The sequence below is a fragment of the Volvox carteri genome (assembly GCF_000143455.1).
Source record: "Volvox carteri f. nagariensis unplaced genomic scaffold VOLCAscaffold_78, whole genome shotgun sequence".
In the NCBI taxonomy this organism is placed as follows: Eukaryota; Viridiplantae; Chlorophyta; class Chlorophyceae; order Chlamydomonadales; family Volvocaceae; genus Volvox; species Volvox carteri.
Window position 1 is genome coordinate 75,161 of NW_003307621.1, and position 15,456 is coordinate 90,616.

At 57.8% G+C, this 15,456-nt stretch overlaps 3 protein-coding genes across 3 annotated transcripts in view; 2 read left to right on the plus strand and 1 right to left on the minus strand.

The window, feature by feature from the left end:
* Positions 1–1,793: 1,793 nt before the first annotated feature.
* VOLCADRAFT_107792 (uncharacterized protein) lies at positions 1,794–4,992 on the minus strand (the record flags this gene model as incomplete). Its single annotated transcript, XM_002957707.1, has 4 exons — positions 1,794–3,000; positions 3,523–3,633; positions 3,875–4,496; positions 4,878–4,992. The coding sequence occupies 4 exons, from the start codon at positions 4,990–4,992 to the stop codon at positions 2,796–2,798; spliced, it is 1,053 nt and encodes a 350-aa protein (XP_002957753.1). The 3' UTR covers positions 1,794–2,795.
* Positions 4,993–5,734: 742 nt separating this feature from the next.
* On the plus strand, positions 5,735–11,509 carry VOLCADRAFT_98837 (uncharacterized protein; the record flags this gene model as incomplete). Its single annotated transcript, XM_002957684.1, has 10 exons — positions 5,735–5,817; positions 5,972–6,071; positions 6,320–6,562; positions 6,919–7,678; positions 8,286–8,426; positions 8,742–8,852; positions 8,918–9,124; positions 9,171–9,404; positions 9,627–9,875; positions 10,398–11,509. The coding sequence occupies 10 exons, from the start codon at positions 5,735–5,737 to the stop codon at positions 11,507–11,509; spliced, it is 3,240 nt and encodes a 1,079-aa protein (XP_002957730.1).
* A 649-nt stretch (positions 11,510–12,158) lies between these two features.
* VOLCADRAFT_98838 (uncharacterized protein) overlaps positions 12,159–15,456 on the plus strand; it is a gene marked incomplete at both ends in the record, with an annotated part of 5,466 nt that continues 2,168 nt past the window's right edge. Inside the window, 4 exons of the mRNA XM_002957685.1 lie at positions 12,159–12,173; positions 12,538–12,620; positions 14,561–14,673; positions 15,257–15,325. Coding sequence (XP_002957731.1) covers positions 12,159–12,173; positions 12,538–12,620; positions 14,561–14,673; positions 15,257–15,325 — 280 coding nt within the window. The remainder of the gene's footprint in view (positions 12,174–12,537; positions 12,621–14,560; positions 14,674–15,256; positions 15,326–15,456) is intronic.

The following is a 15,456-nucleotide window of genomic DNA, read 5'->3' on the forward strand; positions in this document are numbered from 1 at the left end:
CCCTGTGTGTGCTAGGCATGAAAGGGCAGGGCCCGTGCCTGCAGCGAGTAGACGAGCTGTACATGAAGTGCGCGGAGTGGGACTTGGAGGTCCAGCTAGTCTGGCACCCCCGCTCGGAACAGCAACAGCAGTATGCAGACACGCTCTCCAAGTTCGAAGACAGCTCGCAGTGGTGTTTGGACGACGCGGTGTTCGCAAGTTTGTGGGCGGAACCATGCCTGCAGGGAAGCAGGCCTACGGTAGATGTGTTTGCGGACGAGTTTTCTACGAAAGTACCAGGACGCTTCTTTGCGCGTTATTGGAGCCCCAACGCCCTAGCGGTGGATGCCTTCACTCAAGACTGGGGAAAGTGGAGTCGCCAGGGCCTGCTGTACCTTAACCCCCCGTTCGACCAGATGGGGCGAGTAGTGCACAAGATTGCCGAGGAGAAGCCGGACTGCGTCTTGATCACACCTGTTTGGCCACGATGGTGGAGAGCTAGACTGGCAACGCTACCCATCAAGGCACGGAGGCGTCTGCCACACAGCCCCACCCTTTTCAGGCCGGGGCCCCAGGTCCCGGGCGGTGCGGAGAGAAAACCGAAGGCCCCGAGTTATGCGGTCGAAGTAGTGTACATTCTGTGGTAAGGGCAAGGCCCGACTAGGCCGAGAGTACGACGGAGCTGTTAGAAAGCGAGGACCCAAAGAAGCCAGAGACGTGGCTAGACTGAGACTGGCAGGCGAGCCGCAAGGCGGTGTGGCTGGGATGTGGTGTGGCCTGATTAAACATTGGGATCGGGTGTAAGGCTGGACTCAAAGGCCCACTTCACGCTAGTCCGGTACGGAGCGACGAGCATTTACATTCAAGCACCTGTAAGCACTGCCTGGCGCCTCTCCAGTGCCTTCATATTTCTCTGATTCCTCAACCTCTTCGGATATTGTTGCTACAAAATAATTTTTTTGTTTTTTCTCCTTTTTCCTTGGACTGTTGATGCTCGTTTTGGGTTTGTTTGGTCAGGTTAATGTGGGCCGTTGGTGACCACCAGTGATAGAATGGATGAATGCTAAGGATTATGAGCACCTAGGTGCCCGGTTTGCGGGATCTTGGCAGCGTGCGAGTGTGGCTTGCGTGTGCGCTCTTGCGTGTCGAGTTTGCACGTGCACATGCGGAGGGTCAAGGAGCGAGCAGCTGTTCTGGGGATTGTTATTTAGATTGGCTGCAGTGCGTGTGTGAAGTCACGTCACGTCTTGGGTGGCGACCTTCCGGGGTTCCGTTTGTGTGTTTTGCGGTCGTACGCAAATTGACATGTCAGGAAGCTCAGGAGCAACAAATATCATATTTTCTCATGCCGCGTAGATGAAGCATGTCTGGCAGCAGTGATAGGGTCCCGGGTGGGGCTTTTAGGGTCTCTGCAAGGGACCAGGAAGGCAGTGGCGGCGGATCGACTCTTGAGCGTTCTTGTTTGTGCGACCTCTCATCAAGTCCCCGTGCGTGTGTATGCGCGGAATGGCTTGAGTGGTCCTTGACGCAGCAGGGTTTGGGTGGTCGTGCGGTTTTAAGAAGTCTGGAGGGAGACTGCGACAACACCATTGCAGTATCTTTTTCAAAAGTGTGCGTGACAGCCCGCCTCTTGCACGGAGAGCGTGACGCACGGCGTTGAGGCGAGACGATGCATCAGGTTACAAGGTCGGAGAAGGAAAACTCAGTCCAGCACGAAATGTTCCGCCAAGGTGCACGTGCTGGTTCTCGCGTTATCCGAACGAAGGAGGAATGGTTTATTAGAGGTTTATGGAGATTTTACGCGGGAATTTGATGAGAATCTGTAACAGAGGTCTCGGCCAGTTTGGTGCGCGGATGATGTCCCACTGCGATATAGGTGAGGCAGTTATCGTAATCGCCAATCGGTGTGCACTTCGCTGAAATCCTGTCCTCAAGACGGTTGCTTTTTAGTGGCTTCTTGTACCCAATTTTGCAAGTCTTCCCTGTCACACAACATACATTAATTCGGACAATGAAAGTTTATATATGTACTCGAACAGCGGCTATGAAGTTGTAACAAGCACACGCCACGACAAGCTCGACGGTTTAGCGCCGCACGGAATGCATCGAGCCGGGTTCAGAGGGGTCAGGGTCTTACGTCTTTTTGTACTACGCGGAGTCCGTAGCACCATGCACATTGGAGCCCCAGTTCTGCGCCTCATGTGCCCCACCTCGCAACTACACCACCGATCGACACCGCCCCCAGATGTCTACCTACACTCCCGACTGCCGCGGGAAAAATCTACGTCGATATCGTGTCAGGAAATCCGATTCATGGTCCGAAGCTGCCTCCAAAGCAAGCAAGCAATGGATGGATGAATTGCGCGCGATTGTGTTTCATTCTTCCATGTAAGCCAAAAGGCCCATAATCCACAACCAAATCCGGCCCCAGGGGAGCTTTATTATTGGGGAGGGGGCTGCGCTGCGCTCCATACAAAACCCCCGGTACAAAAAGACAATATGCAACAAAACCCCATTCCGTTCTTTCTACGCACCCGCCTTCCATCCGATTCCCCCTCTCACCTTCCCTTCCCTTTCCCTCCCTATCCATGGGGTTTTCCTCTTCCGAGACTTCCCGTCATCGGCCCCTCCCTTCCCAATTTCCCCCGCGGGCCAGCCCCCATCTGTCTTAGCCATGCCTGCTGACTCGACCCAACTGCCGGTATCTGCCCGGCGTCTTCTCCAGAGCGCGTGATGGCGCGCACGGAACATTGTGTTGCGGCACTGGGTCGCGACTATGTTAAGTTGGCAGAAGGCAATTTTTGTTGGTTAGTTGGTTAGTAACGGTGTTGCTGCAATGCAGCCAGCAGCGCCTTGCCCAACAAGAACGCCGCGTACAACACCACCATCACGGTGCACCAGTTGACCCGTGCGGGCCGTGCCGTACGTGGCGCGTCGCAATACAACATAATGTACAACAGCCGTACGGCATCCGCCCGCTGTACGACCAGGTACGTCTCCGGCACCTGCGAGGGGCCGCTGCTGGAGGAGCCGGGCACCGTTGGGAAGTTGCGGGGAGGAGAGGAAGGGGAATGGTAATTGGCAGTTGGTGAGGGCTGAATGAGGATTGCATGAGGGCGCATGAAGGCGGAGGTGGGCGAATTAAGATCTCTGGAACCCGTAACGGTACTGAGCTTTCCAAACGCATACATTCACGCACCGATGTCTTGAGAGTTGTTTTAAGTCCAAGGGTTTTAGGCCTTAGGATAAACAGTTGAGGTGTTTTAGCATCTCTCGCCCACACGCCACTCAGACGGTTTTGCCACTCTGCGGTCAAACCCTTTCAAAACGCCCCCGCGTTCTATCTAATAATATCCATTCGCAGCCAGATCATCACCCTAACGTTTCATCGATGCAAATACTGGAAAGCAGTAAACGCACCTTTCCCCCCCAGCCCCGTTGGCCACTGTCCCTTTCCCCTTGCCCCGACTGTCAGCTCTCACCCGCCCACTCTCCCGCCCGCCCGCCCGCCCCAACCCCGCTTACATAGCCCCTACCACTCACCCAGGTCCCCTCCCCAACGTGTACTTGTCTCTGTCCACCTCACACACTAGCAGGGCGCGCAGCTTACTGCCGAAGCGGGACCGGGGCCAGGAGTCACACGGCTGACAGAAACTGCGACAGGAGAGGATGTGGACAGAAAAAGGACAGCAGCAGGTTGAGAACCTCGAGGCATTGTCCCATTGAGAATACAGCGGGTTTGGGCGGAGTGGAGTGGAGTGGTGTAGGGTGGGATGGTACCCCTCCTTGCTCCCGACCCTAAAACCCCATCTTACCCCACCAACGCCCTTAAAACACCTCTCCCCCAGCCGTGTCACCCCCCACCATCCCACTGACTCACAACCCAGGCGCGCACCTGAACGCGGTGTCATAGTTGGTGCTGAGGTAGATTCCCGCCCCGAAATTAGCCCCCGTGCGCTGAAGACGGGTACCGCTCATGCTCTGCAGCCCCGTGTGGATGATGGAGTGCAGATTCTCCAGGTGGGTACCGTGGTACGCAATAACGCCACCACCACTGCCATCACACTGGAAGCTGCTGCCAGTGCCATTGGCGGTAGCAGCAGCAGCAGTAGTGCTAATGCTAAAGCCCTGTTGTTGATCTTGCGGTAGGTTATGGTGGTGGACACGCAGGATGTACGCCGGGGAGTTCGGCCCGGATAGAGATGGCAGCTGCCAGCTGCCGTCGCTGCCGCTGCTGCTGCCGCCGCCGCCGCCTGCTGCGGCCCGCTGGCGCAGGTGGCGTACCATGTCGCCCAGGGTCGTCAGCGTGAAGCGGCGCCGCCGACTGGGGTTGAGGAGCATCCATTTAAGGAGCCCCAGGACGGATGGAGGAAGCTTCGAGATCAAGTCATCAGCATCGGAGCGTAGGAAGGAGTGGACGGGCGGCAGGGCGTCCAGTGCGCATTGAAGGGCCTGGAAATCCTTGTCGCTTGTGTTTGGGACTGGTGCAAAAACCTCGGAAGGGAAGGGTGTGCAGACTGCAAGGGGGGTTTGTGGGGGTGTCGGAGGAGGGCCGAGAGTGGAGGGGCGGGATGGGGTGTGCGGTGATGATGTGCGGTGAGGCGGAGGGGACGGAAACATGAGATGATGGAGGATTCGGATGTGCATGTGGAGAGGGAGTTGGGTGGCGGGAAGCGTCGGGCCGTCAGGATGGGGCAATCGCTAAGTCCCAAGGGGCGGTCAACGTGATAATGTACGGACAAATGACAGCAAAGCAACTGTACGAATGTGGGCGTGGTGAACTATGCAAATCTTATCGCTATAAGCATGACTGCATTCTGTCCTGGCAAAGTGCGCGATTCCTTCCAGGGTCCAGGCGCCATGTTCACTTATGACAGCATGTAAACCCCACAACCTACTTGTGCTCCTCCTGTAGTGGTGCGCTGCAGTGTATAGTGCTGTTATTAATAAGTCTATGCCATCAGGGTAGGACTTAATTTCAGCCAGAATCTCCTGCAACAAGTTCGAGGACATTAAGCCCACGACTAACCCAAAACCTTGCCGTGTTAAGTTCAATATATAATGAATGATAAAATTGTGTATTGGACGTGATGATCGCGCGGAGGCAAGACACGCGCAGCGATGCCGTACTGCTTAGTTCCAATGCTCAAATTTGGAAAGGGAGTTCGACAATTGGCAGCTTGAGCTGCTTCGCAAGCTTTCGCATACTCCTTAGTACGGTTTTTCCACAAAGAACATTGCAGCCGTTATTGTTGGTGATTGTTTTGGACTTTAGGCAGCCAGCAGCTGGCGGCACCCAGCATGCGTGCTGCCTTGGTAACCAGTGGCAAATTGGAAGTGCCAACGCTTGAAGAGCAAGCATTGTATCATAATCTATGCATTTTGGGTATTGTCAATCCTAGCCTTAAGCAAGAGGGAATTGAGCTCAGTCGCACAACTTTTCGCCGGAGTAACAATAAAGCGCTCGAGTATGTGCTTTATCGCTTATACATCATTATCGAGGGGAGGGCTCGCGCCCAGAAGGTGATGGAAGAGTCTTCTCGAAAACGTGGTAACCTAAACATAGATGACATGAACTGCCTTGTAATCGCAACAACTGATGCAGGACTTTAAGGGCATGCTACCAGTCCTCGATAAAGTCCAGCAGGCACCCTTTTATCAGGTTCGATGGGGTCATCCATGAGCATGTGCGTGTGTGCGCGCGGCAAATCAGCATCCGACAGGACTCTGGCCCATGCAGAGAATTGGAGATTGGATGATGGAGCTCAAGAAGTCAGGCCGCCTTGAGCCCTCGGTCATTCTACCAGTCTCGGCGTTGAAGACCAACACGTCGAGCAGGTCAGGGACTGGCCTTCTATCCGGACACAACGGATGCCGTGTTGCGCTCCCGTTACCTAAGCTTGCCAGCTCCAATCCGCGGTTGGGCCTACTACCAGGTATCCTCAGCTCAGAACAACTGCCTTTTGACCGTGTGCTCTTGTGTGCTCTCCAGGCTAGTCATGCTCCTCTTGGAGCTCTCCACCGTGGCGCTGCAGCAAGAGGCCGAGATGGCATGCCAGGGCACCATCCAGTCAGCCTACCTGCCGTCACTCGTAAGTACTGTACTCAACACGTGTGAGCCGACGGAAACAACATGGAGACTATACGCTCCTTCCCTTTTGCCACGCCATACCTCATTAATTGAAACCCTCACCTCCCCCGTTGCGGCCGGTATGCTTCCAAATTCGATTGGCGTGCTATTGACTGACCTGAACAATTCCCCGTCTGCCTTGCCTGCTCCCCTGGCCTTCCCCGCCGCCATGCCCCAACACGCTGTCCCCTTCGCATTCGCCGTTTGCAGGGCTCCTCTGCCGCAACAGCAGCTGGTGGTGGTGTAGGGAGCGGCTTGCTTGACGACGCGCTTGTCCCCGCAGATGTCCGACTGGCCGTCAGCGTGACGAGAGCCAAGCAGGCCTGCAGCGACTTCCTGGTCAGTGCAGCCACGGCCTCAAGTGTGTGTGACGCGATGGAGCAGCGCAGCCTGGCCTTCAAAAGGCGTTACTATGAGCTACAGGCAGAGATTCGACAGCAGGAGGTAGCTAGGGTAAGGAGATGCTGTTGGTACTGCTTCTGCTGCCAATCTGCGGGGTGTTTGCTGAGGGGTTTGTTACAGAGCAAGGATGATGGTTCCAGTTCGCCGCTTGCCATCAGAGGTTGAGGGTTCTGGTTAACGTGGGATCAACGGCACAAGATCCATTGGGGCGCAGATACGGGGACTGAAGTAGGCCCCGTGCATTGGCCCATGCTGGCGGGAATGCTAGAGTCCTCTCATGTGGGCCAGCATGGAAATGCTAGGGGGGGACGCTAGGGGGCCCTCCTTTTCCCCCTTACACGGGGCCAAAGTCCGTGGGTGGGAGAAGGGCTGGGAATCCATGGATCGCACCGTGGGCTGGTGTGCAGGCGGAGTTCCCGGAAGGCGGACAGTGTGCTGACCAGCACTCCTCGAGTCCCTTACTGCCTAGCAGCAGCCCCACAACCTCCTCCGGCGCAGCTGCAGCCACAGCCTCTACCTCAGAACCTGCATCGCAAACGACCAGCGGCGGTGCTGGTGCTGGTGCTGGTCCGAACGCCGGGGACCTAGTAAATGGTGGAGCGGGGATGCCCAATGGAACCGCAGCCTCACAGCAGCAGCAGCAGGCTCTTGAGAATAGCAGCAGCCGCTGGGGCTTGTCCCTTCTCCCTGGTTCCCGGCCCAACCCAGATTCTCTGGCAATGCTGTCGTCGCTATTGGCGGGCCTACACGAGCACCTCCGTGTGCATAAGGAGCTCAGCGAGGCGCTCATGACGGATGGCGGCGCTGCGGATGTGGACGGTATGGATGCTGCCGCCGCCGGTAGCGGCAGACCGCGCGCTGGTGGCTTCGGCCAGCCGCCGCCACAGCAGGTACTGCATCCGTATCAGATAGACGGAAGGGTTCTGGCGGCGGATGTGCTGTCAGCTGCGTCAGGCGGGACGGACACCGCGGTGGGACCAACACGTGTTGGCGGCAGTGGCAGCGGTGGGACGGGTCTTGAGCAGCAGTCGCAGAGGCGGCAGCAGAAGAACATGCTGATGCCGTATGGACCAGATAACATTGTTAAGGCCTTCATGTCGTTTGCGTCGCTCCTCAGCTCGCTGGCACCTCACGTGACGCAGTTGGCGATGGCGGGCGAGAACGCGGGTGAGCAAAAGAGGAGTGGGTTTCAGCAGGGGGCCCCACCGCGTTGCCTTGTGCCCTTGGTATCGCGACGCAAGTGGTGGTAGTGGCATTCGCGGCGATGGTTTGCCCAAGTCCGCTTTTAGCATAGATCACGGAAGGCCTACCGGCCGGCAAAGAGGGACAGTATAAAGGAGACGTGCAGCGCAACGGTGTGTGCTTGTGTAGGGTCTTCATTGGCTGGTGTCGCCTATCAGTTCCATCAAGCAAATCCGCGGCGTTGCTATAAACCAACTCAAAACCTTGAGGGATATATGCAATTGAACCACCAAGTGTGAGCGTGCCATTGCAGCCATTATCGCCATCGCCGCATCAGTCGGACATGGCGCCATCATCCTTCAGATTTCCCGTTCACCCTTTTCAGCACATGGTTTCAAACTGCTTATCGCTGCGCCTAAACTTCTATTAAACATGCCACTCATCTTTGTTGGTGGTTGCCTTGGTGCACTGTTATTTATGACGAGGAACGCTGCCGGGGGTGAAAAAATTTGTTATTTAACATCGTGCGGCATCGGCCGTGTTTTTCTTTATTCACTGCCCTCACTGCCCCCTCTCTGCCGTGATCCTGTAGGCCCTCCCCCTCTGCTCCAGCCTCCGAGCCATCCCAGCGGTCATGCCGCCCATGTGGCGCACCAGCTGCAGGTCCACGGGAACACAAGTCGCCAGATTGCGCAGCTGAGTCGGAAGGTCCAGGAGCAGGCAGTGGCGTATGGTGAGCTTTCAGTGGGCTGGGGTGGGCTAGATATAGGAGGTTTAAGGTAACTGGTTACGCGGGTTGGGAGCTCGGAGGCCACATAGGCTTGTGTGGATTCATGTCCCATCCCTCGGACATCTGCTTTTGGGCATTGTTGTAAATGTTCTGTTACCTGTAGCTCTTAATTTATTTGCCTCAATTACCGATCACTAAGGAAATAGTTGATGATTTGTGATTTGATGAAGCTTGGTCCTAGAAGTGTGCGGTGACCTTCCGCATCCCCACTCACTCCCCACACGCGCACGCACATCTACGCATTCTGATGCGGCGCAGGTCCGGTGCTTCGGGCGTTACGACTGGAGAGCAGCCGGGGCATCTCGCAGCGCTCCCTGGACCTCTCCGGGCACGACTGCTGCCTGGATGACGACGTCCTAGACATCATGAGTGGGGCGCACCTGGCTCTGCCGGCCCCCGCCTCTATCTTTGCATCTGCTGTTGCCCTACCCCAGCTTCCGTCCCTGCCGTCACTACGGCGGGTCAACGCAAACGCGCCTTTCCCGAGCTTGTGCAGCCCCAGGCCCCAAGCCTCAGCCGCCGGTCCGCAATCATCGACCGGCCTGGGTGTGGGGTCCCAGACAGTTACTGCTCCGTCGAGCGACGCACCCTCGGTCGTGATGGGGTCGCCCTGTCCTTCCTCCACAAGTACGGGCATGAACGTGAGTGCGTACATGAGCGCAGCTGCCACTGCCACTACCACCGCAGGCGCTTACATGGCCAGCGGCAGCAGTGCTTGCCCTAGCGGGGGCGCTGCGGCCCCGGTGGCCAAAACTGCCTTGGCGACCTCAACGACCGCTGCACCGCCGCCGCCTATGGATGATGGGCTGGCCAGGATACACGCCCGTCTCCGTAGCCTCAACCTCGCAGCGGCCTCGCAGCCAGCAGCGGCGACGGCAGCAGCGGCTGCGTCTGTGGCGACCAATGCCCCGGCCGCTGGCGGTGGCGCCGTGCCCGCGCCGGTTTCGGCATCCTATCCCCGTTCGACCAGCGGCATAGCCAGCGCTAACGCTGCCATGGCCTCAATCCTGTTCAGCCCGCCTGCCAATCTGCACGGTTCCGGCGCCAGCCCTATGGCGGTATCGGGCGCTGCAAGGCCGCCCTTATCCCCGACTGTTCATGCGGCATCATTCGACTTGCCCGGTGCGTACGACACGCGGGCAGGACAGGCGGTGGCGAGCAGCACGGTCAGTCCGCTCCGAGGTGCCTTGTGGCAGCAGCAGCAGCAGGGGCCGCTGGGATCGTTAGAAGCCGGCATGTTTATAATGCAGCAGCAGCAGCAGGCGAACAGATTGGGGGAGAACGATTTCAGAGAGGCGGCGGCAGGAGCTACAGCCGCATCTAGCCATATTGACGCCGACGTAAGCAGCACCGGTGCCGGCCCCGTCTGGCCGTCAATGCCTTGGTTTGGAGGTGTGGCTGCGGCGCCAAACGCCACCACGGGCGGTGGCCCCACTGTTGCGACTTCGTCAACATCACAGGCGTGGGTGGCAGCTGGCGTTGCACGGCAGCCTGGCTGGATGCCACCGCCGCCACACCAGCAGCAGCAGCAAACTGCCCTGCCTGACTCGGTACCCTCCCGTCGCCGTGCCCTTGACGCAGTTTTCCTTCAACAACAACAACAACAACAACAACAATCGCAGCAACAAACGCAGCAGCAGCAACAACAACAGCAGCCAAGCAGCTTCTACAGCGTCGCCAGCGCAGGTAGCTCACTCACAGAGCAGCATGCCAACCACAGTCGTAACAGCGGCAGCAGCAGTGGCGGCGATGCCAGTGATTCGTCAGCAGTCATGCAAAGGTCGCGCTCGGATGCAGCGGCGCTGCCAGTGGCCGCGGCGGCAGAATCATTGCTGTTTGGAGAACACCAGGGTACGGACAGCGCTGGCAGTGGTAACACGGCTTGCGCGGCAGGGGGATGGGCCGCCGCCACAGGAACACATGCAGGCAGCGGTGCTGCTGATGCAAGCTCCCAAGCGGCGGGCGAGCTGGGGCTGTCCCTCGCAGCAGCCACCAGCGGCGGTGAACTGGCGTCGGGCGAAAGACGGCGGTTCGACTTGTGCAACCTACTGGATGACGATGACTATGACAGCAAGGACGGCGGGCATGGCCTCTCCGGCAGCCACCATAGGCTGGTAACTATGTTCCCTCCTGCCGGGGTTGTGGGCCCCATGATGGGCGCATCCCCTCAGTCTTCGTTGGAAACAATCCGTCCTTTGGGAGCTGGCGGAGGCGGAACCGGCGCAGCGCACGGCGCTCTTCATGTAGCGGATGCGGACGACGATTTTGGTTTGCTAGCTGCGGAGGGGGAGTTAGTGAGCCAGGCGCTCATGTTTGGCAGCGCCATGGCCGCGCCTCCTCCATCGAACAGCCCACGCGGCGCGGCGGGTTCGGCTGGGGTTCAGGCGGGGTTACTCTTTGGGGGTCCCCTAGCCGAGGTCAGCAGCAGCGGCTGGGGCAGTTGCGGTGGCGGCGTCTCGGCAACGGATCTCGGGGACAGGGAGAGCGATGGAGACGGCCGGACGACCGCGGCCACCGCAAAGGTGGCGGTTTCGTACTGTGGGAGCGCCGCCCCACAATGCGGCGCTGGCCTTGGCTCCATGATGCAGGATACGGACTCTGGAGACGACGTGGTTATGGCGGATAATGACAAGGACATGGCTCCAGTCGTTAGTCCCTTGGGTTTTGGGGGAAAGGCGTCGGCTTCGTTATCGATTAGCTGGCTAGGCGCAGTGGGCGGGGGGCCGGGGGTTGCGCCAGGAGGTGGGCAGGGCCCCAAGGCCAGCAGCCTGTTTGACGCCTTCGGCGTGCTGTTATCCCCACAGCAGCAGCCGCAGCAGCATCAAGTGCCGATCGGCAATATCAACGCTTTCGGCCGGCTGCAGCAGCAACAAGCGCAACAGAATGGGGCCGTGCCAGCGGTGGCTGCGATGGCTGTGCCGCTGGCACCCCAGCAGCCGCAAGCTGCTCCCGCCGTCATGGGCGGTTTCGGGGCTGAGATCTTGGCGCTCAAGGCGCGCATGCAGGCTGCCATGACCAAACAGTGAAGCGCCGCTGAAACGGTCGCCTCGCGGGCTGTCGGCCGTGACACCACAGAAATGGTTTTATGTTCACAGTTCAGGAATGGTTTTATGTTTTCCAGGCGCTTTCAGAGACTCGTACGTCCTGGTCGTGCAGTCACGACATCATATCTGTGTGCTGTCTAATGCAAGACGATCTACCCCCCTAGGGACAGTTGCGGATGTGAGACTACCTCGTCGACCTGTTGATGGTCGGAGGACATTGTGAAGAAGGGGGAGCACAGCCGTCGCCAAAGCCGCAAGGCGCGTATGTTACTAGGCAACATTGTGGTGCACGACAAGCGGTAATTGATAAGCAATGAAAATACCAAATTGTCAGTAGCGAGTGGATCGTAGGCCTGTACACTCACACTATATGTGGCGGCAAGCACGGGGCTTACGCGGTTGCGGCAGTGCAGCCACGCCACCGGTGCAGTTGGCGGTGCAGTGGGGAAGGCGGGAGCTCGGCGCGGCGCGGCGCAAGTGTTGGGTGTTGGCGTGCAATCGTGTAGCACATCAGGTCGGGAGGGGGCGATGGCAAGGCAGGCTGAGGGCTATGGGCACGAGGATGTTCTGATGGACTGATGTCCCGCGGGAAGGAACTGCGGCTAGGCTGTGTTGTGGAGTGGTGTTACGCATGGCTGTCGAGCAGGTGAGGTGAGGTGGGCGGCTTCCGGGCTGCGGCCGGGACTTTCTGCCGGTGCTGGAGTAGCTACGGAGTGGCGATCACAAGAGAAGGATCGTAAAGCTCACGTCCTTACATTTTTAACCAGACCTTATCTCTACATATCTACACCTGAAATCAGCACACATCAGATATACTCCGGCATATCGCATTCGCATCTGCTAATCAGTCCACCACTCATCATGCCACATACACGAACAACGGCAATGGCAACCATCCATCACAACAGGCGAGTGTGAGCTAGCGGAAACGACACATGCAGCTACTGCCTCCGGATACTGCCTGCTTTGACGCAACTGAATTGCATCTAGTCTGTATTCATCTGCCGCAGCTTCCGGCCGACCTCTGCTTCTCCCAGCGTTGGAGGTACAGCATCAGGAAAGATCTGGTCTTCAAGAGGAAGAACTTTGGCAGGTAATAAAAAGCCGTGGGGAAGGCCGCCTTGGTTCCCCGTCTGCCCAGTCTCTAATTACCCCTACCCAGCCGTCGTCCGCCGTCAGCCCACCCAACTACCCTTCAGTGCCTGCCTGGGCCCCCTTCGCTTGAATGCACGCATGTTAAAGGGCGGTGCATACAAGGAAAACAAAGAACGCCACTCCCAACTGGCACGCGCGAGCGGGTGACTGGGTTCTCTCAGCAAATGTGCATGTGTTTGCGTTTCTGTGTATGGTATCATCATGTTCCCGCAGTTCTTCAATTGATGTCGTCATGCATTATGAGAGAAAAATCCGACATGAAAAGTGAATGACAGTAAGTAGGTTGCCATGCACCGTTGCATGCCGGTTGTCGAATTCTAAAACCAACACAAGACATGCCTCTCCAGCAATCCAGAGGGGCAAGGATAGAGGCTGTTAAGCCCAGAAGGCGTTCACAAAATCCGCATGTAAGTAAAAGCCAACACGAAGACACATGCACATATGCATACTCACACGCAAAGATAAATACCCAATGGTGGCACATGCATCATGCGCAGTGACACAGATCGCGTCCAAAGCCACAAGCCGACGTGAATAGAACTAAAACCGAACACGCGCCACACCGAACATCATTCAGTGCGTAGCAGCCCGCCACGCAACGCCCTTGGGCGGTCACCGCGATAATGTTGGCGGCTGTGCGCCACAGCACAGCACAGCACAGCACGGCGCGCGCGGCGATTCCTTCATTACTCGCTTCTGCACAGGAACGGATGGCCGCCATGGCCAACATTCACTCATAGCCAGCACTTTTCAGGCTCCAGAAGCCTAAAAGAAATGTGTCATGTGCAGGTTGGTTGGCAATGGCACGAAACACGTCAAGGAGGTTGGCGGCGGCCTCGCAGTAAGTTGTCGCCCGGAACCAATCAGCCTCCCACGTCGGTGATTAACGGTAATGCAACGGCTTATCAGCTCGTAACAATTGCCTCAACGAAAGGACGTATTCGCATCATCATATGCATCTCTCAGCGTGCACGACCACTGTGTAGATATGCAACTATGTTTTTCTCCGTACAACTCCAAACCGCAGTGTGCTCCGCGCCCAACAAACAGAGCCGTCTCCGCACGTTCCGAGTGTGGAAAGTGCGTGCACGTACGAGGAGGTACGTTTTCGTCCAACGAGACCCATGTACGCCTTCCTAACTAGTATGTAACAAATGGGTTGCCTGTGCCGTCCTAACATACTAACATCCTACGAGCACTTGTGCAACAGCCAAAACTCGCCAGCGCCCTCTAGTCATGTAGCGTGCACGCGGCGGCATGAAACCCTAAGTTAAGTTCCTTGTAAATGGGGCGACCAAGCACGGGAGCCACTCACTCCCAGCTTTGAAAGTTCAAACAGACACACACACATACACACACACATACACACACACATAAACGCGCGCGCACTCGCGCGTTAAGACACAAACGCGCTATGAATATAACTTCTCCAACCCTTAAATTTCGCGGCTCAGTCATTCAAACCACGCGAAACGGAGCGCGAAACGGGTATTTAAATTAACACGCGCAAAGTGCTCCCAATTGCATCGATAACCCGCAATTGAGGTTGGCATTGTGGGCGCCCCTTGCAGGTGTTTTTTCACCACCCGCTGCAATACCTCTCATGTCCTCTATACAACGTAATCGCATGACGTTATCATTTGCTCCTCAGAGCCCAATGCGGTCGGACCGACAAAAAAATCCATTCCCATCTCAATGCCAGGTCGGAGAAGTAGCAGCAGCAGTAGCAGCAGCAGCAGCGATGACAGTAGCAGCGACCATGTTCAAAACCTTACAAAACCCAGTCACTTTCTGCGCCATGTTTAAACTACCCAGGCGGTCGTGTTTGGCTTTCCTCGAGGGCCCTAGACGACGTCCTCACACCATCCCCACCCCCAGAACGTTTAGCTGTCGCCACGCCTCTACCTCTCCTCTCTCCACTTTCCACATGCCACCGGTGCCGTCGAGAGCACTGCCACCTCCACGAGCTTGGGGCCCTCGTGACGCACGAGGTGAGAGGGGTGGCGGAAGGCCACTTCGAAGTGTTCCACTGCCGTACTGCGCCATGCTGCCGTACAGCTCAACAAGCAACTGCTGAATTGTCGGTAAGCAAAAGCGCAATTGAAGATAGTGCTTTCTTTGTGGGTGTGAATTTGAAGGCCGCCACCGTGTTTGGATCCGCGCACTAGACGGCGCGCTCCTCGTTCTCAAAGCCGGGGGGTCGATGAGGCCGCGCCGCCGGCAGCGGCGCCGAGTGCGGTGTCGGGGCCGCGGACGGCCGCTGCTCCGGCTCCTGCGGTGGCGGCGGCAGCTGCAGCGGCGGCGGCGGCCACTGCCACCGGGGCATTGCGCCGTTATGTACGACGGGCGCAATAATGGACACTGGTGTGTTTGCGCTGGCGGCCGCCGCCGCCGCTGCCGTGCTGCCGATGCCCCGTTGTCCACTCCTGCGGCCCAGGTTACTCAGCCGTATTTGCCCATGACTCCGGCTCCGGCTGCTAAACATGTCCACGCTGGCAGAAATCGATTTGACTCCCAAATGCGTCGTTGCTGCCGTACCAGCCCCCATCACCATGACCGTGTTGTCTGGCTCAGCGGGTCCTGGAGCCACCAACGCAGACGCCGTCGACAAAGTGTACCGCCGCCGACTGCGGCTACGGCTCGGTAAGGGCCCCAATCCGGATCCAGAACTAGATCCGGATTCCGGGCGCGGCGCGGCCCAGGTCGCGCGTTCCAGCGGCATTTCCGGGACCCAGTCGTCGCCGTCATCGCCATCGGCGCCTGCTGGCGCCGCG